At 39.0% G+C, this 26,107-nt stretch overlaps 2 protein-coding genes across 2 annotated transcripts; both read left to right on the forward strand.

Moving 5' to 3' along the window:
• The first annotated feature begins 225 nt into the window (after nt 1–225).
• Nucleotides 226–1,119, forward strand: LOC113277976. Its single transcript, XM_026526929.1, has 2 exons — nt 226–346; nt 455–1,119. The coding sequence occupies exons 1-2, from the start codon at nt 310–312 to the stop codon at nt 790–792; spliced, it is 375 nt and encodes a 124-aa protein (XP_026382714.1). The 5' UTR covers nt 226–309; the 3' UTR covers nt 793–1,119.
• Nucleotides 1,120–2,981: 1,862 nt separating this feature from the next.
• Nucleotides 2,982–3,750, forward strand: LOC113277977. The gene is made up of 2 exons (XM_026526930.1): nt 2,982–3,056; nt 3,152–3,750. The coding sequence occupies exons 1-2, from the start codon at nt 3,023–3,025 to the stop codon at nt 3,511–3,513; spliced, it is 396 nt and encodes a 131-aa protein (XP_026382715.1). The 5' UTR covers nt 2,982–3,022; the 3' UTR covers nt 3,514–3,750.
• The last annotated feature ends 22,357 nt before the right edge of the window (nt 3,751–26,107 follow it).

A 26,107-nucleotide genomic window follows, 5' to 3' on the forward strand; every position in this document is an offset into this window, starting at 1 on the left:
TACCGTCGATAATTCTGGGAATCTCATTATTAGTGGCTAGAGATAAACGTGATAAGTGACGAAAGCTGGATTGGAGCACTTATACCAATAGCCTAGAACATTCCTACCCCGAGTTTTTACTACTATAATCACATGGTAATTAACGGTAATAAACACCCACTACCCTAATTAATCAACTCAACAAATATCTCCTGCCTCTCTATTCATCTATAAATATCTCCACCATCCATTCTCCCATTTCCACACTCTCACAACCTAAACACAAAACAGAAAGTTTTTAGGGTTTCTGAATCTCCACCCACCACTCTAATGGCTTCCAACAAAATCCACCACTTGAGACAATCAGGTACATACATATTTTCTAGACTTTGCAATTATGGTTTATATTGTTTGATTATTAGTATTTTTAACATGGATTGATTTTGTATGCTCATGTGTTTGATTGATTCTGCAGCCATGGAAGCTGGAGATCCTGGCAAATATTATATCAATCCGTCTGAGAAACTGATGAGCATAGCATCTAAATGGAGAGTTGTAGAATATGAAGATTCTATTGAGGTGATTTTCGATGATGCTGCTTTGGGGAAGAGTCCTGTTTTTGCCAGATGCTACAACTATCAGGCTATTGGCGATTCTGTAAACAAGGATGACGAGTTCGGTTTCATAATGAATACTGATTATCTTGATGCTAGGAAAATTGATATTGAGATGAAAGATGGCTTTACAAAGTTTTACGTTCCTAAAATCAAAGTTGAAGAAAACAAGAAGAAGGTTGCTGGATTGCAGGTTTGAGTAGTAGTAGTATGAGAAATTGAAGGTGGGTTCTTCTAGATCTTGGTTTTTATGAAAATTTCTTTCTAGTCCTTTTCTACTTGTTCTAGGATTTCTGGTTTTATTTTCTAGCTAGGGTTTTTGAGAGTAGTTACGTTGAGATTGGTACTTTTATAATCATCATCAGGAGGCTTAATTAATGATGAATATCAGCATATAAAACATGATGTACTCCTTCTGTGTGATGGATTAATTAGTACTATTCGGTTTCTGTAATGAACGAAAATTTCATGGAGTAATTAGCTTCAAAACTGAAAGAAGGTGTCGGCCATGAAAATGCAGATTTTATTTTGTTTGTTATAATCTCTGTGTTTTAGTGATAGGGGCAAAAGTGGACTATTTTCTTTGTCTTACTGAAAATTCCGTACGTCCAGGAAAAGCCAGAGATGAGCTATAATCTGTAGATATCAGAGTCACAGTTTTGATTCCTAGTGCACCTGTTTTCTTCTTCCCAAAAAATATTACTACTACCTATTACTTGACTGAGCCAACTCACTATTGCCTCTTCCATGGTGATCCATTTGCTATTACTTGACTGAGCCAAATGTTTCAGATCCCTGTGAACGAAACAAAGAAAATGTTTCTCTTACAATCTAATCATGTGCTATGCGTATCTAATTATGAATAATCATGCTTCAAGTTTCTTTGCTTACATTGAAAGATGAATAATTAAAATTCAATTTCTTCACTCCAATCTAACAAAAGAGGCATTACAGTTCCTATGTATCCTGTAATGAACGTCAGTACTGAAACCATGCACAATGCATCCAAGAGCTCCTCCATTCTAGCTTACCCTGGCTGGCTGGCTCCGGCCATTCTATGGTGCAGATAAGGTATTAAGCGGATTCTAAGACACAAAGAACAGGAATTTTAATTAGCCTGCGTGAGTTGGATAATATTTACTCAGCCCCGCGCGATAATTGTTTGTGTAAAATCAACATTATTGCTCCTCATAGTAAAGCTAAAACAGCGATAATAAAGCTTATATTATCTCCATTAATTAATATTACTTGACTCACAAATGACAGTTTGAGTCTCTCACTCTTGTAAATCCAAATTCAATGCAAGGGCAAAACGTGAAAGTCCACTTAAGCTAGAAAAAGAACTTCCCTTAATGTGCAACTTATCCTTGAAAGCCAACATACCATCTTAACTATGCAGCGGCGCCCCTTTGAAATCTAGCTTTGGCTAGAAACATAATAAGCTGGACTAGACTAGAGCACTTGATGGATCCTACTATCAAGTGCTATCAAGCTAGGGTGGCTAGAAAGATAAAAAGCCAACATATACAGACAGACCAATAGGTAATTAATATCCTAGAAAATTCCTCCCCCGAATTAAATTAGTGTTCATTTGTGTTTCTTTTATCTATTTTTGCAGTTGTTGATTCAAGTATATACAGCTTCAAAATTCAGACGGTTCATTTTGATGGTGTTGGCCATGGAAACACAGAAATTACCAATGTGCTAGATTGCGAAATATTTTCTTTGTTTGAGTGATTAAAAAAAAAAAAAAAGGAGTAAATGGTTCCGTACGCCCATGAAGAAATACAGAGATCGGCTGTGAATCACGGATTTGTTTTGCAGTGCTGGGTTCTCTTTTGGTGTCTATGAAAATATATATTCATTAAAGACAAGTTAGAGAAATTCAAATTTAATGGTCTTGTACGTACGACCATGAAACACACAAAATTCAGCTAGCTAGCTATAACGTGTAGACTGCATAGCGTGGCGTAGGTTTTGGGCAGTAGTGCATCAGTAAATCAGCTTTTGCTGTCCTCCTTAGATGAAAGCTTAAAATGGACATTCTCAAAAGATAAGGGTCAAAGTAAAGTAGCACATGAATCAAAATGTACTATTATACGTGATTTATATTTTATACGATGAGTCGAAAGGAATTTACCATCACTGAGGTTTATATCCCTGTATACGATGAGTAAATCAGGTTTATATCACTGACCGTCTATCATAAAAGCTAGAGATAAAAGCCGGAGCAGTTGATCGGCCCTGCTTTTACATTATTAATTACTAATGCAATTAGTAGCAATAATTCCAAGGAAATTAACTTATCAAGTTATCAACAAATATCTCGTGCTGCCACATTAAATATCAAGAGTCAAGACCCCATTCTCTCGTGCCCTTACACTCACACAGCCAAAAAGTTTCTGCGTTTCTTAACCTTCACCACTGTAATGGCTTCCAAAATCCATATCTTCAGGAAATCAGGTATATATTCTCTAGACTTTGCAATCAAAACTTTTCTTTTCTGATTTATTATTTCTAACATGGATTAACTTTTTATGATGATGTATTTGATTCAGCCATGGAAGCTGGAACCCCTGAGAAGTATTATATCAATCCATCTGAGAAACTGATGAGCATGGTACCTGATTGGAGAGTTGTAGAACATGAAAATGCTATTGAGTTGATTTCCAACAGGGTTGTTTATAAGGGTGCTTTGATTTTTGGCAGAATATACAACAATCAAGCTATTCACGATTCTGAAAACAAGTATGATGACTACAGTTACATTATGAATACTGATTTCTTGATGTTGAGAAATTGGAGTGGGAGATTAAAGATGGCATTGCAAAGACTTACATTCCTAAAATCAAAGTTGAAGACGACAAGAAGAAGAATAAGAAGAATGTTGTTGGATCGAGTTCAGCCTAAGCAGTACTAGTATTAGTAGTAAGAAAAATGGAAGGTGGGTTCTCTTTGGCTTTTATGAAATTACTTTCAGTTTTTTTTTTCTTCTGTTGTTTCTAGGATTTCTGGTTTTAGTTAATTTCTAGCGAGGGAGTTTCAAGTGTTATGTCTAAATTGGTTTTAATGATCATCGGAGGTCTTGATGGTGAATATCAGCATATAACACGAGATGTAGTCCTTCCATTTCATTAATGAAAAATTTCATGGATTAGTAGTACTATTCATTTCTGTCATCTTTTTTTCGCCATTGTTGATTCAAGTATAAATGTATACCTTCAAAGTAAAATGCAGAAATTGCCAAAAAAACTAGATTGAGAACTTGTGTTGTGTAATTTTTGTGTGTTTTTTAGTAATAGGGGCAAAGGAGAAATATTATCTTTGCTTTAGTTAAAATTCTCATCGAAAAGATTAAATGCCTCCGTACGTCCATTAAACTGAGGCTCAGAGATCAGCTATATATATAAGAGTCTATATTGTTCCTTAATGAAACGGTTCCTTGTTTCTCAAAAAAGCAGAGTCTAGGTTTAGTTTTGTGTAAAATCAGTATTCTGTAAAATCAGCGTTTATTGTTCTCCTCGTTATGGGTGAAAGCTTAAAATGGAAATTCTCAAGAGATAAAGTTGACCGTGAAAGTAAAAATTATTATTATTTGACTTGCCCAACTAAACTAAATCTCGTGAATTCTTTCTTTTTTTTTAAATAACATTCGAGTACAAGCACCATGAGGGTCTTGCCATCAAAGAATTTATTTGTAGCTGCGCAAGGAACTTGGACTTCACCGACATAGTTTTTGTGCCACATACTTGAAATTAAGTCTCTAAATGTTATGTAAACCAAGAGATCCTTGGGATTAAGAAATCTCATTTAGGTAAAATCATCTCTCAAAATCAATATATATCACAGTTGCTCATGAAACTTTGCATCCCATGGAAACTAGTAAAAGGAAAAATGGTTATATGGCAATGAAATTGGACCTTCCAAAAACCTTTGACAGACATGAATGAGATTTTATCATTAAGATTTTTAGTAGTTTAGGTTTTTTTGAAGAATTTTATGATATTTTACTTGCTTGTATTTCCTCTGTTTCTTATGTTGTTTTTGTTAATGGTAAGCCATAAGAGATTTTCTTTCCCATTAGAGGAATTAGACAGGGTGACCCTTTCTCGCCATCCATCTTTATAATTTGTACGGAAGCGCTTTCTAGGCTTTTATAGCAAGCAGAAATTAAAGTGAAATTAGTGGTATTAAAGTTACTAAGAGTTGCCCATCCGTTTCTCACCTTTTTTTGGCAGATAATTCCTTTTTATTCACTTTTGCTAGCGTCCTACAAGCTCACAACTTATTGGACGTGTGTAAAATATTTAGTGATTCCTCATGACAGCTTACTAAATACTAGAAGTCTATATATGACTTACTCTAGTAAAAAGGTTCAAAATAAGCATTGTACACTGCTAGCTAGGATTCTCAAAGTAAATAAAATTACAGAAAATGATACTTATCTAGGTACCATTCTCTTCTTTAATAGAGCTAAATCCTTTAATTACCAGAAGATGTTAGAGATAGTCTATAGTAGAACTCCGGGATGGAAAGTCAAATTCTTCTCACAAGCAATTTGAACAACCCTCGTAAAATCTGTCACTACTGCCATGCCTATGTTCCTGGTGATGTGTTTCTCCCTCCCTAAGAAAAGTTTAGATAAAGTGGATGCTCTTCAAAGAGATTTCTGGTGGAAAAAAAAACAGAAATAACAGAGCGATTTACATAAAAGCTTGGGACTCTATGTGTACTAGTAAAGCTAGTAGTGGTCTAGGGATCAAAAATCCTCATAAGTTTAATCTTGCGCTTTTAACTAAGCTAGCTTGGAGGTTAATCAAAAATCCAGATAAATTGTGGAGTATTATCTTTAAATGTAAATATTTTCCTAAAAATGATCCTATAAAATATAAGAAAAATTCTGTAGAATTCTGGGTTTAGACTAGTGTTTGTAAGGGTTTAGAAATTACCAAAGAAAAACATAGTTGGGTAACATGAAATTGTGAAGATATGTACATTTGGACTGATAAATGGATCTCAAATAGTGATTACCCTGAACCTAAAAATAATACCACTCATATATTTCATCAAAAGATCTCAGGTTTAATCACCACAACATGAAAAGTGAGAGGATAGTATAATAAATGATAGGTTTGATATAGATACGATTAAGAAAATCAAAATGATTGAACCAAATAATATTGAAAACAAGAATTGTTTGAAATGGGCAGGTTCTTTAAATGGAGAGATTTCTGTTAGATCAACCTAGAATTATTTATATAACGGAAATCATTTAGAAAGTAAAGTAGAATGGGATGGAATTTGGAAATTAAATGTTATGCCCAGAGTTCTAATGTTTCTTTGGAAATTTTTAAGTGACTGCCTTCCAGTCAGAGAAAAATTATGCAGATATATTCCTATTGATATTCAATGTGCTCTCCCTTACGTAATAATGCTTTTAGGGAAAATTTTGACCATTTACTTTTAGAATGTCTTTTCTCCGAAGCTATTGGGAGAACAATGCCGTTTACTTCTGTTCTTTTTATAGGAGAACCAATTTAGACTTTAAATCTTGGTGTATTTTTTGGTTAAAAGACAGAGAAAATATAAATGCTTATGCCTACATTCTCTAAGTTATTTGGAAATACAGGTGTGGAGTAGTCTTTGATAAATTAAACCAAACCCAGAAACAAGCTATTTGCTTCCTAACTCTTCTTTTCTTCTTTACCTCCCTCTCCCCCTGGCGATTTCCGGTGAGTAAAGCCCTAGCTCTGGCAACCTTCAACTGCTCGGATCTGCTCCTTTTGGAGTGGATTTGAGCAGTACCCATCTTTTCCTTTTAGTTTAAGAAAGTTTTTTCATAGATTAGCTAGGTATTCGATGTTTTTTAGGTTTAGTTTTGGAATTTATTCCCCCTTGCCATCGGAAAGTTGTCTCCATCTTCATGGTGATTCTTTCTATGCTTTCATAGCATCTTCAATCGACTTTCATGGTCGTTCTTTGTTAATGTTCATGGGGTTCAAGATTATCGGTGATGTTCTCCGGCGGCCGGAATCTTCATCGGAATATTCAAGACTCAAAGCAAATCACTCCTATTTTGGAGTATCTCTTTCTCAAGAACAAGAAAATCAACAAAAATGGTGGACTTGTGATCCACAATCCATTTCTCCTCCGATTCAATCGGTTCTTACATATACTCTTATAGTCATTTTCCGGTATTCTTTCTCTTTTCTTTCTAGAATACTTGGTTGTGTACTAGTATTGTATGGTATTTCTTTGCTACTCTATCTTGATATCTTGAAACTCTTTGTAAACTTAACATTGAATTACTAATGAAGAGTTGGTCTTTTATCAATAATGACATTTCTTTGAGACCAGCAGATATTCTAGTGCATAACTGGGAAAATGGTCATGATGTTTGCTTTGATGTGACGATTGTCTCGCTCTTTGCAGGAGGAGGCCGCGTTTCGGAGTTGGGACAAACTCTCAAGGAGGCTGTCATTCGAAAGAACACTAAGTATTTGGAGAAATGCACTTCACAAGGGTATGGTTTCGAGGCATTGGCCTTTACTACTCTTGGTGAGCTGGGGTTGAAACAAATAATTTTATTAAGCACCTTCGCAATTATATGGCCAGCCAGGATGCTAATGTGCGTATAGGGGAGTTTCTTTTTCATAGGTTAAGTGTGGTAGTACAAAAAGGAGTTGAAGCCCAACTTGTTGTTAGGCTCCCGACTAGCTTCTTGTCTGATGAAAACCCCTTTCAATAATTGTATTTCAAAAATAATTAAATAAATAAATAAAAAAAAAACCTAACCCAGCAGATCTAATTAAAACTATACAAAAGGAACTTAACTTAAAAATGATTCTTGGACTAAAGATAAATAGTGAATAGAAATAAAAATAAAGCAGTCTGTGAATGAAGGATCTGGGTGCAAATTTTTTATGTTTCAAATAACAGAAATGTCATTATGTTTGATGTTGTTTTTAAAAAGGATACTAAAAATTATGTCTTTCCCATGATATTGTTCAACAATAATGGTTTGATCGTTGATTTTACAAGAGGAACCGGAAGATCATGTAACAACTCAGAAGAAGCAAAGGCTAGAGCCTGTAGAGCATCCATATGATGGGAAAAAGAAATCGGCCTAGATAAGCTTTTTAAATGATAATCTCAATATGATCTAGGATACGAAGGAAGGAAAATTTGTTATTAATAAATAAATAAGCTTGTTAGGCTTCCAACTACCTAATGTAATACTCTTTATCTAATAATAAATAAAAATGTTAAATGACACAACAAAATAAAAATATTATAAAGATTAACTTATTAAATTTTCTCTCGAGATCCGTATTCATCTTGAATATCATATCTAAAGGTTAGAAGATTCCCCCTTATAAAAACTGTCACGAGGGTGACCTCGTCATAGCAGGACTCTTAACTGTAATATTAACCATTATACTAATTAATCAACTCAACATGTATTTTCCCTCTTCCTCTATACATATCAGAACCCCATCATTCTCTCCCATTTCGACACTCACACAACCAGAAAAGAAGAAAGAAAGTTTCCTGGGTTTCTGAATCTCTACCCACTATTGTAATGGCTTCCAACAAAATCCACCTCTTGAGGCAATCAGGTATATATATATATTCCAGATTTTACTATATGATGATTTTTAGTATTTTTAACATGGATTAATTTTGTATGCTCGTGTGTCTTCACACTCTGATCTAACAAAACTATAATGGGCATCAATACTGAAACCATGCATGATGCATTCCTCCAAGGCCTCCTCCACCCTAGCTTACGCTGGCTCCGGCCATTACTCCGCCACTGTTATGTATTGTATGGTGCAGACAAGGTATTAAGTAGCGGATTGTAAGACACAAAGGATAAAACTTTTAGCAGAAGATGGCGCAATTGGTTGAGGTTTTGTTATTCCACTTCTTTTTTCTCTGTACTTATTAATGGGTCCTCCTTCGGTTATTTCACTAGTACAAGAGGTGTTAGACAAGGTTGTCCGATTTCTCCTCTTTTGTTTAATATAGCAATGGAAGGTTTCTCGAGATACATGGATAGGGCTGCTAATCAAAGTTTATTCAGTGGTTTTTCAGTTTCTCCAAACAGTATTACTGTTAATCACCTTCATTATGCTGATGATACTATTTTTTTTATAGATAATAGTAAGGAGGAGTTACATAATTTGTTTTCAGCACTACAATGTTTCGAGTATATTGCTGGTTTGAAGGTCAATACTTCTAAAACCAGACTCGTAGCTGTTGGTGATGTACCAGATTTAACTATCTGGGCTACTGAATTTGGTTGCTCAACAGATTCTCTACCCTTGATATACTTAGGGTTGCCGCTTGGTGCAAAGCCTGGTTCTAAGAGTATTTGGGATCCGATTCTTGAGAAGTTTGATGCTCGTCTATCTACTTGGAGAAGAATAAATTTATCTAGGGGAGTTAAGTTGGTACTTCTGAAAAGTATTTTATCTTCATTACCTACGCATTATTTCTCTCTGTTTAAGGCGCCAATTTCTATCATTAAAGCGCTTGAGAAAAAGATGCGTAATTTTTTGTGGGAATATAAAGAGGGTGCAAAAACATCACATTTAGTTAACTGGGACTTGGTTCAAGCTACAAAAGAAAGAGGCGGGTTGGGATTATGTAATCTGCGTTTAATGAATCTAGCCATGTTAGCTAAATGGGGGTGGAGATTTGGTGTTGAGAAAAATAAACTTTGGTATAAGATAATAAAAGATAAGTATGGTGCTGATTTCTCTTTTTGGTTACCGGGGAAAGTTTCACAATCTTACGGGGTTTCTTGTTGGCGTGTGATTGCTGACGCTGCGAGGTTAGTAGGAGAAAATTCTACCTTATTTTTGCATTCAGGGAGACAAATTTCTTTTTGGAATGATGTCTGGTGTGGGCTGCTTCCATTAGCTACTGTCTCCCCTAATCTTTACAAGCTTTGTCGAAATAGAAATGCAAAAGTTGCTCAAATGAGATCTGGTGACGGTAGCTGGCAGTTCGACTTCAAACGTGTACTTTCTGGTGTTGAGGTTGATGAATACGCCTTACTACTTACGGTCGTTGGTGATTCCCCGCCTATCCTTGATGGATTAACGGACACTAGGAGGTGGACCTTGCATTCTTCGGGTGTCTTTTCTATTAAAACCCTATACTTGAAACTGGTTGAGTCTGCGGGTGTCGACAATTTCCCACTTTTGTTCGTTTGGAAAACGTCGATCCCTCCTAAGGTAAATATATTCGTCTGGAGTTTGGTTCATGGGAAATTAAACACGAAGGATATGCTCTTACACAAAGGAATGGCAGTAGATAACTTCTGTGCGCTTTGTGGTTGCAATGATGAGACACAAGATCACCTTTTTCTTCATTGCAGGGTTGCCTTCAGGGTGTGGTCACTACTACTCCCAAGTTCGTGTTGCACTTGGGTCACGCCAAGGAATATTAAGTCTCTGGCTAATTGTTGGTATCACCCGAATTTCACCTCCAATAGAAATTACATCTGGAGCTTAATCCCAGCAGCTATATTCTGGTGTTTATGGACTGAACGAAACAACCGCATATTCAATGTCAATCACGTCTACAAGACAGATGATGACCTAGGTACTGAGGCTAAAACCTTAATTCTCCTTTGGTCTTCTGCAGCAGGGAAAAGAGTTCATGTGAACTTCTCAAGTTCAGTGACGACGGATTGGGAAAATTTATTCTTATAACTTGTCTTGTTTTTTTTTTTTTTGTGTTTCGCCTAGTCTGTTACTCCTTTTCTTTTAGTCTATTTGGGTAGACTTTTGTACATTCTTCATTTCTAATATATTTTCTCTTTTCCGATCAAAAATAAAACTTTTAGCCTGCGTCCAATCCACCGATCGGTTATAATCTGCCAACTTCCTAGCTAGCAGATACAGTGGGGTTGGATGATATTTGCTCAGCCCCGAATTCGTTTTATTTTCGCTTTTTGTTTGTGTGAAATCAACTTTCTTGCCCCTCATAGTAAAGCAAAGCATCAATATTAAAGCTCATCTCCAAATATTATAATTACTTGACTCAGAAATGACATTTCGACTGTCTCACTGCGCGTAAACGGAAACGTTCACTATTATCCTTGAAAGCAAATCTTTGATAAACTTGTCAAGTGAAAAAAGTTGGGCAGACTAACAGCCTAGAACATTCCTCCCCCAGATTCACTATTATAATCAGTAACCCATGGTTAACTAAATAGCCACTACTAATGAAATCAAGAAAATATCTTCTGTCTCTCTATGCCTCTATAAATATGTCCACCCCCATTCTCTCATTTCCACACCCACACAACCTAATAACAAAGTTCTAGGGTTTCTGAACTCCAGCTACCCCTCTAATGGCTACCAACAAAATCCACCTCATAAGGCAATCAGGTATATATATACATATTTTATAGACTTTGTTATCTTTTTTGATTATTATTATTTTTAACATGGATTAATTTTGTATGCTCGTGTGTTTGTTTGATTCTGCAGCTATGGAAGCTGGAGATCCTGGCAAATATTACATCAATCCGTCTGAGAAACTGATGAGCAAAGCATCTGAATGGAGAGTTGTAGAACATGAAGATGGTATTGAGATGATTTTCAATAAGGGTGCTTTTGGGGGTAATCCTGTTATTGGCAGATGCTACAACTATCAGGCTATTGGCGATTCTGAAAACAAGGATGATGAGTACGGTTTCATAATGAATACTGATTATCTTGATGTTAAGAATATTAAGGCTGAGATTAAAGATGCCGTTACAGAGACTTACATTCCTAAAATCAAAGGTGATGAAAATAAGAACAAGAAGAAGAAGAAGGTTGCTGGAGTGCAGGCTGAGTAGTAGTACTAGTACTAGTAGGAAGAGAAATTGAAGGTGGCTTCTCTTTGGCTTTTATGAAAATTTCTTTCAGTTTTTTTTTATTTTGTTTTTTCTAGAATTTCTGGTTTTGGTTTCTAACTAGGGGTTTTTGGATTGGGGGTAATGTTGAGATTGGTACTCTCATGATGATCATTGTTGATACATGAAAAATAACACCCCTTAGCGGGTTGGGATGCCCCAAAGAATAGGACAAAGGAGGAATTAACAAAGAAAGAAAAGGTTATATTAAGGAATGACATTAGTGGTAATTAAGAAGGTTTAGAACATGTGGCATGATGTCATAAAAAGAGGGGTTTTTAGAAAAGCCTATATAAGGAAAGACAAGGTACAATGGAAAGGCAACTCTCTCTCTTACTATTATTGGTATTGTAAGGTCATGTGTAATAGCTAGGACGGGTAGGACCTAAACCAAAATTTGGGTACTAACATTTGGAGACCACACTCGGAGGCTCGTGCCTAGTTCACAATGACCCATACAGAAGGCGCTAACTCAGGCGCAGCCGGAAACCCGAGCACATCCATGCTTAACCCAGAAGGAGAGAGTTGGTATAGTAACAGACCCGATTACGAAAGCGAAGAAATCAAGTGCTCCGCGCGAAGGAGATAAACAACACGAGAGCGAGGAAGCATCACCCACTCAGCCCTCCCTCGAGGAGATGCAAAAAGAATTGGAAGAGCATGTTTGAAGGGAGCGAGAGCTGAAAAAACTCATGAAGTTGGCCAGCGCGAGAAAAAATGTCAAAGAAACAACACAAGACGCGGAAGAAGAAGTAGAAGTCGAACTAATGGCTATGACGTAAGAGGCGATTGCAAGATACCTAGAAGCGAATTACAGAATTGTGAAGCAAGAAAATTACAACTTCATGGTGAGCCCTTACTCCTCGAAAATCATAGAATAACAGTACCCGTAGGATTATACTTCACCAAAATTCAAAGTCTACAATGGCCAAGGTAACGCGATAGAGCACCTAAGTCGATTCCTGTCTACAATGAATGATCACGCGGTAGATGGAAAGCTATGTCTGAGAGAGTTTCCGAAGTCATTGACTGATACGACATTCACCTGGTATGACAACCTCAATCCAGGAAGCGTACATTCATGGTCCGCCATGTCGACACTTTTCCTCAGGAAGTTCTATTCGGCAAAAAGGAAGATCACAACCATAGACTTGAGCAAGTGCAATTAGCGCCTAGGTGAAGAGATAGGAAAGTACATATCCCGGTTCCTCATTCTCACTCTCGATTTCCATGAAGATGTTAAAGAGGAAGCGCTAGTAGAAATTTGCGTTCGAGGAATGACCCCATCCTTCAAAAAGAATCTGGTGAACTTCCGCTTCCCCACGTTCGTAGATTTGGAGGAGGCAGCGGCAAGGATCGCCGACTGCGTTGAAGAACCAAGCTCGGACTATGTTCGGCGGAATTCAGTTAATATCGTATCAACCGCGCCAAGAAACACTCGCCCAAACAATAGTCGCGAGGGCTATGGAGCACAAACACTTTCACCACCTCTACCTTGCAGCAAGGAACAAATTGTTGGACTGCTAGAACAATGGATAGAAAACAAGGAAATGCAATTGCCTCCAACAAAGGTGGAACCTAGAACCCTTGATAAAAGTGATACGCGCTATTGTCACTTCCATCGAAGGATACAACACCCTATAGTTGACCGCTTTAACCTGCGGAGGATGTTTCAGAAGAAGCTGGAAATAAGGGAAATCCAAATGAACAAGGTGGAGGACAACAAATCAACCCAACATAATGTGATGATACTGTCTCATGACCCAAGAGCGGATGTATGGAGACCCTGGATTGAAGACGAGGAATCATGTGAGTTGGATGAGGAAAACCCCGCTTTCGCTAACACAGATGGCGTGGATCATCAATTCTCTAAGACGGTGCTGGCCCAACAATTCTTCGACTCGTTCGGTTTTAGTGAGGATCAAATCAAGGAAGAGTCTAAATCCATAGCAGCCATAGCAGCAGGAAGGCCCTGCGGTATCCTCCCCAAGGAAGCAATCGTTTTCACCAACGAGGATATGTGCTACCCGGGAGAGCACCTCCGACCACTATATCTCACTGTTTACATCAACAAACAACCGTTAAAGAGGGTTTTTATTGATGGGGGCGCGTCCTTAAATTTAATTTCGATGCACACGCTCGATATTTTAAGCATACCACGGTCCGCGGTAAGAATGCGAGTCACCACAGTGAAGGGATTTGGAGGACATGCCCAGACAGCTATTGAAATCGTTAACTTAGCAATGAAGGTCGGTCTTATCCTAGGGACCACGCCTTTTTATGTTCTAGAAGATGATACCACCTTCCACGTACTACTCGGGCGAGGCTGGCTACTTAATCACAAGGTGTTTGCGTCAACATACCATCAATGCGTAAAAACCAACATATGAGGCAAGCAGTATCGAATTCCCGCCACAAGCAACCCTTTCGACCCGGAAGAAGCATACATGGCGGATGCGTTTTTCTATAATGAGCCTATAAAGGAGGATGAATTCCCTGAGGTCCAACTCACCCCATTGCCAAAGTGGGAAGAAGTTGAGAAAGCAGAACCAACCAAATCTGTATTCGGTCTATCAAGGATGGTGTTCCCAACGGAAAGGAAGAGAAAGCAGGGCGAAGAACCTAGTTTCCAACGCTTCTCCAGGCCTGATGGAGGGCATTTGTACCGTTTATAGCAATTAACCGAGGGAATACCCGCGAGTGAGCAAAACCATGCTGACGAGTTAATGAGTGAAGCGGAGATTCCTATGAAGACGCAAACCAAAACCTGGCCGAACTTCCTTACAACACGATTGATGACCAAGGATTATGCGATCAGTTAGCAAGCGTCACTATAAATACTGACGAAGAACGAACACCAGAGAACCTCACTGTGGATGAGATGGAGGAAATTAACATAGGAACACAAGAAGACAAGCGTCCCATCATGATAAGAAAAAGTATGGATCAAGAGGAGAGAGAAGCATTTATCACGCTACTCAAAGAATACAAGTATGTCTTCGCCTACGACTATGATGAAATGTCGGGTTTAGATAGCAATCTCGTGATGCATAATCTGGGGGTATCGCCTGTGAAGCAAATAAGTTGCGAGTTTCCTAGAGCAAACGCCCTCGCAATAAAGGAGAAAGTAGAATGGATGCTCGAAGCCAAGTTCATAAAGCCGATACAACACCCCACTTGGTTGGCTAACATCGTACCGGTAACCAAGAAAAATGGAAAAGTCAGGTGTTGTGTGGACTATAAATATTTAAACCGCGCTTGCCCGAAAGACGACTTCTCATTGCCAAACATTGACATGACGTTGGACGCAACTGGGAAAAAGAAGAGGTTCTCTTTCATGGATGGCTTCAGCGGATATAACCAAGTGAAGATGAACCTAGTGGATGCAAAGAAGACCGCCTTCCAAACCCCATACGACAACTTCTATTACGTAGTAATGCCATTTGGGTTGAAGAACGCTGGCGCCACATACCAGCGCACCATGACTTCCATATTTCACGATCTGTTGCATCAAATAATAGAAGTATACGTTGATGACATCGTAGTCAAGACACAGGATGCGGAGGACCACATCTCTCACCTAACAACGACCTTCGAAAGGTGCAGAAATTTCAAACTCAAAATGAACCCTCTCAAGTGTGCTTTTGGGGTAACATCCGGGAAATTGTTGGGCTTTGTAGTGACCAGCGAAGGAATTCAAGTGGATCCAAGCAAGATTGAAGCAATCGCAACAATAACGCCACCAACAAACACCAAAGAGCTGCAAGCTTTTATAGGACGAATATCGTACATATGCCGCTTCGTACCTGGTTTAGCACAGCTGATGAATGCATTCCTTTCGCTGCTGAAAAAAGGTGTACCCTTCGAGTGGGGAGAAACGTAATGCGCGACATTCGAAAAGATGAAGCAATGTCTTGTTAGCCCCAAGATCCTTAGACCTCCTATACGCGAGGTCCCTCTTTACCTTTACACAGCGTTTACCTGCTCGGCGATCGGTGCAGTTCTCGCGCAAGACATGGGGGGACTGAACTATCACCCATCTATTACGTGAGCCGGGTCTTACGCGATGCCGAACTGAGATATCCGCGTGTAGAGCAGGCGTGTTTATCCTTCATATACACGACCCAAAAACTGCACCCCTATCTCTTAACAGACGAAACTATTGTGCTGGAAGCAGCAAACCCGATAACGTACTTAGATTCAAAGCCGGTCCTTACAGGGAGAATCGCCCGATGGCTACTTCAATTGTCGGAATTCGAGCTTAAATACCAGCGGCCAAGCGCCATAAGAGGAAAAGCAATAACTGACCTTATGGATATGTTCCCAGGAGCGAGAAACGATGAAGTACACGAGTATATACCCGGAGAAGTCGCGGATGCAGACGCTGACAAACCCTGGGCCATGTTCTTTGATGGATCTTCCTACGGATCTGTCGGAGGAGCGGGAGTGGTCTTCGAAGCCCCACAGGGAGAACTATTCTCATATTCATTCAAGCTGGACTTCCCATGCAGCAATAATGTAGCAGAGTACGAAGCCCTAATTCTAGGACTCCAAATGGCAAAAGAGCTCAACCTCGGAAGTGTTGAAGTCAAAGGAGATTCTAGGCTTGTTAGGAATCAAGTGAAACGACGACTTTTGCGTCAAAGAACCATACCTGGCACCCTACTGAGCGGAAGCCCAGAGACTAATGAGTCGAACAGGATCAACTTTAGACCATACCGGAAGGGGCGGAAACAAATACGTGGATGCCATGGCAACCATGGCAATTAAGGTACATTTAAAATATGGAGAAGAGGGGACGGTCACAATACGGAGAAGAGGGATACCTAGTACGTGGAAGGAAGACTTGTCCTTCGAGGAGGCGGACGATTGTAGAAAAGTATACATCGATGATTTGACGCGGATAAATGAAGAACGGGTGATTCCCACCCAAGACCTAAAAAAATTTATGATGATTCAAGGCGCGTTATACTACCGGGCGGCCGGAGGATCCCTTGCGAGATGCATAAATAAAAGAGAAGCAGAGAAGTTGCTGCAAGGATTACACAAGGAGACTTGTGGACAGACCGGCGTTGTACTTATACATAAAGCTTCAGAGGATGGGCGTATATTGGCCAAGCATGTCAGCCCAAGCAGCAGCACTCCAGGATAGTTGTGCTGATTGTCAAGCTCCTCCACAACCTACGGAAGTCTGCACGGTCGAGGAAGTAGACTAGAGACAGCCTTACATTGACTTCATCCAGCACAAGAAACTCCCTAGCGACAGACAAACGACTCTAAAAATACATAGGAAGGCGCCGCGTTTCTTCATCCATGAAGGCGTGCTCTACCGGAAAAGCTATGGTAACGCCACGTTGCGATGCCTGTCGAATCAAGAAGCAATATGAGTCATGACCCGATCTCACGATGCAGAACACCAAGGGATGCGAAAGTTGTTCCTACAATTGTATGAATGAGGGTTTTACTGGACTACCATGGAAAGCGACACCGCAGAACACGCTCGAAGATCCCTGCGGTGCCAGAAACATGGGAATATAATCCAGGCGCCTCACGCACTATTGCATAGCATAGTAACTCCGTGGCCATTTCATAGTTGGGGGCTCGATCTTATAGGTACGATCAACCCGACATCCTCGAGACGACACAAGTAAATAATCACCGCCACTGAATACGCGTCAAAATGGGTTGAGGCTATACCCCTCAAAGACTACGTTGAAGCTACAATAGCCGCGTTCATCAAAGAGCACATCATTTGCAGATTCGGTGCACCTATGATAATCAGGGAAGATAATGCAAAATCATTTGTGAAAAAGGATGTGATTGATAGACACATTTTTGTGTCTAATTTGTCCTCAATGTCCGTATTGTTAGAACTCTATTTTTGTACTAATATTGTGTTTTTATGTATTTTTAGGAAATAAACATTTTTGGAAAATTCGGCTCGAAAAGTTGATTTTGGCACCCGGAGGACAAGTGTTATTCAGACTCTCGCTTTTGGATAAGGGGTAACCTAATTACTAAGGGGCACCCTCTGGTCACCCCTAAGTCAGCTGCTATTCGCACCCCTACTCTGCTATTCGAATTATGAAAATTGGCGGAAAGAACCATGCACGCAGCAGATTTGGGTTTTGATTTGTGGACGATTTTTAAAGAGATTCAATCGCTGAATTCTCTTGGGCTAGGCATGTTAAGGCTAAACAGGGTCTGCAAGGGAGTTTGGATCGATCATATTGGTCTAGAATAGCCAGACTATCTCGAACAGGGAAGAGAGATATTTTGGAAACAGAGAGAATATCGAGTTGTATTTTTGGAAGATACTCGAGTAAAGAGGGAAGATATTGTACCTAGGAGGATATATATCGATCCTAGAAGATTGAATAAAAAAATATATGTTTTAACGCGTAAACAGAGTCCACAGGGAAAGAAATTTCGGACGTAGCCGTGAAGAATAAAAGAAGATATTGGGAGATATTCCGTGAGATTTGGTGGGGTTGTTACGTATAAATAAGCTTCCTTTGAGTCAGAGAAAGTTTTATCAAGAGTTTGGAGAGCTTTGGGACGTAGCAGGAGCAAAGAAGAAGAACCAGCAGCAATGTCCACCTGCTGCTGTTGAAGAGGAAGAAGGAGCTGAAGAACACGAAGAACGGACCAGCCAGGTCCGTCGTTTTTCAGCAGCGTCAACAGCACAGCGGAAGTGTCGCTGTTTACAGCGCTGAGGTGGTATCGTTTGTTTGCTACACATCAGTTTTGTTTTATACAGCGAACTGTAACGCTTATAACTGTTGTGAATCTCTGTTTTAGCATTTTCTCATCTTTTAATCAACTTTTTGAGCTATAAAAATGTATTTTGAGAACATGATTAATATGAGTAGCTAAATCCCAACACTGGGATGATGGAGGAAGCCGTTCTTTACGCATACAATAATTATATTTAATTCTTTTTTGACTACTTGCACTTTTATAGATTGTTTTATGATTTTTCTTAATTGGTTGTGATATCATATGATGATGTATGCTTGGTCTTAGTGCTTTTGATGCGTCATGCTAGTGATATACAATAAATCTTCTAAAAATCTACTTTGGCAAGAATAAGAGTCAATATCATTTGAGCTATAATTGTTTGGAATAAATATATGAATTGTGTGAATGATTAATGGTGGAATCCTGAGTCCTAGTGTCTCTTGATCCTGTGACAAGTATTGTGTATATATTTTTATTTATAAATCTTTTCAAGTCCGAGCAACGAACTCTTATTTACCGCACGAAAACTACTAAAACAAAATGGCGCCGCCGACGCGGACTTGTATATAGATTTATTTTTAGGTTTATTTATTTTTTTATTTATTTTTATTTCTTTATTATTTGTTCCTTTTTACTTTGTCTTTTTGTATTTATTTTGCAGGTTCAAAGTGAAAACTAAGGACTTGGAGAGGAAAAAGCTTAAAGCGAAAGCGAAAAGAGAAGAAAAGAGGACAATTATAGGATTTAATTTTTAATTCTTTTTGAGTGTGTGAGGAAAACTGTAATTTTATTCTATTTTTTTTTTCTTTTTGAACTTTAAATTGGACTGGACATTTGGACTGTAATTTTTAAACCCTACGGAAGGGTACCCTTAAATACAAACTGTGTGCAGGGAAGGACGGTGATTACAATATCACCTCGGCCCCTCGGGTTCGCACACGGCATAGGAGTCGTGGCCCGAGTCGACGACAACGGTTCATCCCCCGTCTGGTACGGGAGGTAAGTCCAATCGAAAAACTCGCGAATCTCCTGTAAGCGAGTTATTGTATTCCTTAAGGTGATCATTGATTGAGGACGAATTTGGACTGTCTTTATTTTCCTAGTAAAGGGAAAGGCCTGGCCTAAACAAGATAAGGGTTCGGATTTCATCACCGCTCCCTTCTTGTCCGCTTTAGGAGAACAAAACCTAACGCGAACCCAAGCTTTAAAATCTGATTAGAAAGAGACCTATATGGTATCGAGCTTGTTAGGAAAAATTTTCGAAGGATATTGGTTACCTTTTAAGCAACTTCAAAGTTCATGGTGACTTCTGGGAGTTGAAACAAGCCGCCTTGTAACGCCGGTGAGGCCTTGGGTATCAAAGCTCCATTGAGCTTCCCTCACCTCAGTTTCATCTCACATTAGCTCGGATTGATCCAGAGGGGTTGCTCAAACTGTAACGAATTCCCCTTCGAGAGATAGAAGCTGGTCTAGAAACAATCTAAGTGGATCCATCATGCTTTTTGTTTGCTAGAAATATTTAGGTTTTCTTTGGTGGAGTCGAGTCGGCCTTGTTTGTGATTGTATAGAATCCCTCTGTAGTTTATATTTCTTCGGTGATGAATCCTTTTGAGGAGACGCCACCTGCGATGACGTTGCGAGAATATATGTCTAGAAATTCTCATTATCAAGAGACGTCTTCGGAAATGACTCTTGGTGAATATATGTGTGGGCAACGATATATGGATACTCCAACTTTTATTGAGGAATCACCTCTAACGATCTATGAGAAATATTATAAACATAGACCATGTAGTTGGGAACAAAGCTTGAGAATTCGTGAATATCAAAAATTATATTGTGATGATGATGAGGAGGAGGATGGTGATGATGATTATAATGACATTTCTAATTCAAATTCAAATAATTTTAATAATTATTTACCTATTCAAAAGGACGAGGATTTGACTATAAATACCCCCGTTTTAGACGATGATTACGAAACCGATGATGGTTTAGAGGAACCAGTTTATCTTGAGAGTACTGTTTTCGGGTCAAACGATTTAGAAACAATAGTCTTAGATGAACTCGTAGAGATTAGTGATTTATGATTTTTCGTGGGGTTGTAGTAATTAGGTTCAAACTCTCGGACTTGTGAAGGATAATTTTTTAGATTTGATAAAAATATATATACAAAAATATTAACAAATTGGTAGAGAGTTACTGGGACTAAGGACTTGGCCAATTCTCATGCATATGGTACATTTTATTTATCCTTAACAATTATCGCTCCAAACATAAAATGTACGGACTCTTATTTTGCCAATATAGATTCTCAGAATATTAGTTATAAATCGTAAGCATGGGACATCAAACATTTAAGCAAGCATACCGCATCAAATAAAATGATAACTAATTAATCAAAATCATTTTTTCAATTTTAAATCAATGCAAAAGTCATAAAAAGAATAAATTAAATTTACCAGAATGACGAAAATCGCCTCCTCCGTTCTCCCAATGTTGGGTTTAGCTCATCATGGTGAAATACCTCTCAAAATATTTTATTAAGCTCAATTGGTATTTACAAGAAGAGAAAACAATGAAACAGGAAATCTGCAACAGCGCATATGCGTTACAGACCGGATGTTTCAAGTCTCAACTGTTATGCTGAAGATAATCGTTACAAATCTGAAGATAAATGTTGCAAACGAGGATGAAGAAACTGTTACGACGGATGTATAAACCGTCGCCGTTTACCCGTTCTTCACGAGAAGCAGGAGCAGCAGCAACAGAGTTCTGAAAACTCTTGATTCACGCCTCCTGAGCTCTCCTCTCGACCCCAAACTCTCGACACCCCTTCTAGGACTCATGTATCTCCTATTTATACATTCCAGGCGCATCAAATCTCGCCGTTAATTCCTCAAAATCTTCACAGTAAAGGAAAATTATTCTTGGGAATAATTTCTTATTTTCTTTCTCTGCATGCGTTAATTGTCTTGATAATTTCCACAATCTGTTGATATGCAACCTAGGAGAATATCTGCACTTAAATTCCACAACCCATGCAACATCTTTACGTAATTTTCTTTCCAAGTTTAACCGATATCTCTTCTTTCCTTCTTTAATCGAGAATCGATTATCTGGCCAAATTTGATCGATCCCAACCACCAAAATATCTTCTTATATCCATATCACATATACCCATTAAGTTTCAGCGATTTAATCTCCTTATAACACCTTCAAAAATCGATTGGAAAATCTACCAGTGTATAAAGAAAATTTCCCGCCAAAATTTATTTTTGAATTTGAGAAGAAGGGTGCCCCTTAACCAGAGCTGGGGTGCAAATAGCAATTGGGGTGGAAATAGTAATTTTCCTGGGTTCCTCAAGTGCATTTCTGGGGTGCTTTCGGTGCATTTCTGCGGTGCCTTTAGTACTTTGTCCTGGGGTGTAAAACACTACTTTTCGAGCCCATTTCGCTGCAAGGACTTATTTTTCCAAAAACATCTACAAAAACATAAAATAACACAATAAGTATTTAATCGAGTCTAACAATACAGAACATTGAGAACAAAATAGACACATAAATGCGTCTATCAATTAGCGGGGATGAACCTGACTTAGAAAAATCAATCGCCCACTTTCAGGAATCTGATGACCTAGAAATTAGGGAGATTATGACCAGTCTACCTAGAGACGCCGAAAACTCTAAGTTTGGGGGTGATTATCATTCTCCATGTTCTTTAACTCTTACAAAAATCCCTCACGTGGGACTTGACATCAATGCCTCAACCATCTTACAAGACTATCTTCGTACTCGTTTTCCCGAACTTAATAATATTCAATACGAGTCTCAACTGTTAGAAACCCATCCTATGGTTGATGAGGTTAGCCCAGGCAATAATACCAAGATTGACTTTGTTTTCCCACCAAAAACTTTTCTACCAACTGTGGGAACATATAAATTTCAAATGTGTCAATTATTAAATTTTGAGAGTAAACCTAATTACTTTAGGAGATTAGGGTCGACACATCTGCTTAAGGAAGACCACTACTCTCATTGTGGTCAATTATGTAAGTCAAATCTTATTGACTTAGAGGATCCTCAGTTATTTAGTTTATTATTGTGCGCTTCTAAGATCATATTTGAGTTTTTCCAGAATCTAGGACCTAATGATTCGGATCCCACTTATGAAGAAACGCAGCCAATGAAAATTTTCTATTTAGACCCTTTCATAGAACCTGAACCTGAACCACAATTAGATATAAATTTCTTAATCAGGAAACTAGGTAAGGGGTTGCTAGTCTTGTTCATTTTCTTGGTTTATTGCAGTTTCCTTTGGTCATCTCTATTTGGTTTTGAAGACCCACAGTTATTTCGACTGTTACTTTATGATTCGAGGTGACTAATCTTTCCTAAGTATGGCTGAAGACATCAAACTTAGCACTTCTTGGGAGGTAACCCAATCTCATGCAACACGGTAATATCTTTCCTTATCTCATTTGCTTCAAATGGTAACAGTTTCTCCTTGTTCATGCTTTTACTTTCATCTTTAGAACATTGAGGACAATGTTAGATTTAAGTTTGGGGGTATGGGAGAAACTTTTTAGTTGCAGTATGAATAAATAAACTCCAGAGCCTAGAAATTTATGCGTATTTAGGATGGCACTAACGAATCTAAGTGGATGGAAGCATTTTGGTTGTAGGAGTTGAGGAACCAATCTGAATAGATGGAAACATCTAAAGAGTCTATTCATAAAAGCACAGAGAATAGGGATACCTAGTACGTGGAAGGAAGACTTGTCCTTCGAGGAGGCGGACGATTGTAGAAAAGTATACATCGATGATTTGACGCGGATAAATGAAGAATGGGTGATTCCCACCCAAGCCCTAAAAAAATTTATGATGATTCAAGGCGCGTTATACTACCGGGCGGCCGGAGGATCCCTTGCGAGATGCATAAATAAAAGAGAAGCAGAGAAGTTGCTGCAAGGATTACACAAGGAGACTTGTGGACAGACCGGCGTTGTACTTATACAGAAAGCTTCAGAGGATGAGCGTATATTGGCCAAGCATGTCAGCCCAAGCAGCAGCACTCCAGGATAGTTGTGCTGATTGTCAAGCTCCGCCACAACCTACGGAAGTCTGCACGGTCGAGGAAGTAGACTAGAGACAGCCTTACATTGACTTCATCCAGCACAAGAAACTCCCTAGCGACAGACAAACGACTCTAAAAATACAGAGGAAGGCGCCGCGTTTCTTCATCCATGAAGGCGTGCTCTACCGGAAAAGCTATGGTAACGCCACGTTGCGATGCCTGTCGAATCAAGAAGCAATATAAGTCATGACCCGATCTCACGATGCAGAACACCAAGGGATGCGAAAGTTGTTCCTACAATTGTATGAATGAGGGTTTTACTGGCCTACCATGGAAAGCGACACCGCAGAACACGCTCGAAGATGCCTGCGGTGCCAGAAACATGGGAATATAATCCAGGCGCCTCACGCACTATTGCATAGCATAGTAACTCCGTGGCCATTTCATAGTTGGGGGCTCGATCTTATAGGTCCGATCAACCCGACATCCTCGAGACGACACAAGTAAATAATCACCGCCACTGAATACGCGTCAAAATGGGTTGAGGCTATACCCCTCAAAGACTACGTTGGAGCTACAATAGCCGCGTTCATCAAAGAGCACATCATTTGCAGATTCGGTGCACCTATGATAATCAGGGCAGATAATGCATAATCATTTGTGAAAAAGGATGTGATTGATAGACACATTTTTGTGTCTAATTTGTCCTCAATGTCCGTATTGTTGGAACTCTATTTTTGTACTAATATTGTGTTTTTATGTATTTTTAGGAAATAAACATTTTTGGAAAATTCGGCTCGAAAAGTTGATTTTGGCACCCGGAGGACAAGTGTTATTCAGACTCTCGCTTTTGGATAAGGGGTAACCTAATTACTAAGGGGCACCCTCTGGTCACCCCTAAGTCAGCTGCTATTCGCACCCCTACTCTGGATAGGGGGCATTCCTTCTCAAATTCGAATTATGAAAATTGGCGGAAAGAACCATGCACGCAGCAGATTTGGGTTTTGATTTGTGGACGATTTTTAAAGAGATTCAATCGCTGAATTCTCTTGGGCTAGGCATGTTAAGGCTAAACAGGGTCTGCAAAGGCGTTTGGATCGATCATATTGGGCTAGAATAGCCAGACTATGTCGAACAGGGAAGAGAGATATTTTGGAAACAGAGAGAATATCGAGTTGTATTTTTGGAAGATACTCGATTAAAGAGGGAAGATATTGTACCTAGGAGGATATATATCGATCCTAGAAGATTGAATAACAAAATATATGTTTTAACGCGTAAACAGAGTCCACGGGGAAAGAAATTTCGGACGTAGCCGTGAAGAATAAAAGAAGATATTGGGAGATATTCCGTGAGATTTGGTGGGGTTGTTACGTATAAATAAGCTTCCTTTGAGTCAGAGAAAGTTTTATCAAGAGTTTGGAGAGCTTTGGGACGCAGCAGGAGCAAAGAAGAAGAACCAGCAGCAATGTCCACCTGCTGTTGTTGAAGAGGAAGAAGGAGCTGAAGAACACGAAGAACGGACCAGCCAGGTCCGTCGTTTTTCAGCAGCGTCAACAGCACAGCGGAAGTGTCGTTGTTTACAGCGCTGTGGTGGTATCGTTTGTTTGCTACACATCAGTTTTGTTTTATACAGCGAACTGTAACGCTTATAACTGTTGCGAATCTCTGTTTTAGCATTTTCTCATCTTTTAATTAACTTTTTGAACTATAAAAATGTATTTTGAGAACATGATTAATATGAGTAGCTAAATCCCAACACTGGGATGATGGAGGAAGCCGTTCTTTACGCATACAATAATTATATTTAATTCTTTTTTGACTACTTGCACTTTTTATAAATTGTTTTATGATTTTTCTTAATTGGTTGTGATATCGTATGATGATGTATGCTTGGTCTTAGTGCTTTTGATGCGTCATGCTAGTGATATACAATAAATCTTCTAAAAATCTACTTTGGCAAGAATAAGAGTCGATATCATTTGAGCTATAATTGTTTGGAATAAATATATGAATTGTGTGAATGATTCATGGTGGAAAAAAGAACGCGGGCAAAAAGGTTCGCGGAAGCTTACAGAAAGCGCGCAGCTAACTACTACAACCAGAGCGCAAAAGAGAGGACATTCAAGGTCGGTGAACTAGTCTTGAAAATCGCCCCGCACGTACAAAAGAATGCCAGTGCTGGAAAATTTGCGTCAAATTGGGAAGGCCCTTTTACAATAAGAAAGGCGGCAGAAAGCGGATACTAGAAGCTTCGACGCATGAACGGAACTAAAGTTAAGACGCCCATCAATGGCAAATGGTTGAAGAAATTTTACGCATAAGTCATGCCATGTAAACGCCCTCCTCGATAAATAAAATAAGTTTAAAAAAAACAACAACATGCTTTCGATTAACTGAAATTCTACAAAAGATCTCAGGGCAGCCAAGGGCGTCTGATTGACTGGAAAATTTTACAAAAAGTCTCAGGACAGACAAAGGCGCCTGATTGACTGAAAAATTCCACAAAAGGTCTCAGGACAGCCAAGCGGTCCTGATTGACTGACAAACTTTACAAAAGGTCTCAGGACAGCCAAAGGCGCCTGATTGACTGACAAATTCTATAAAAGGTCCCAGGGCCAAAGACGCCTGATTGACTGACAAACTTTACAAAAGGTCTCAGGACAGTCAAAGGCGCCTGATTGACTGACGAATTCTACAAAAGGTCTCAGGACAGCCAAAGGAGCCTGATTGACTGACAAACTTTACAAAAGGTCTCAGGGAAGCCAAGGGCGCCTG

The sequence above is a fragment of the Papaver somniferum genome, chromosome 5 (assembly GCF_003573695.1).
Source record: "Papaver somniferum cultivar HN1 chromosome 5, ASM357369v1, whole genome shotgun sequence".
Classification (NCBI taxonomy): domain Eukaryota; kingdom Viridiplantae; phylum Streptophyta; class Magnoliopsida; order Ranunculales; family Papaveraceae; genus Papaver; species Papaver somniferum.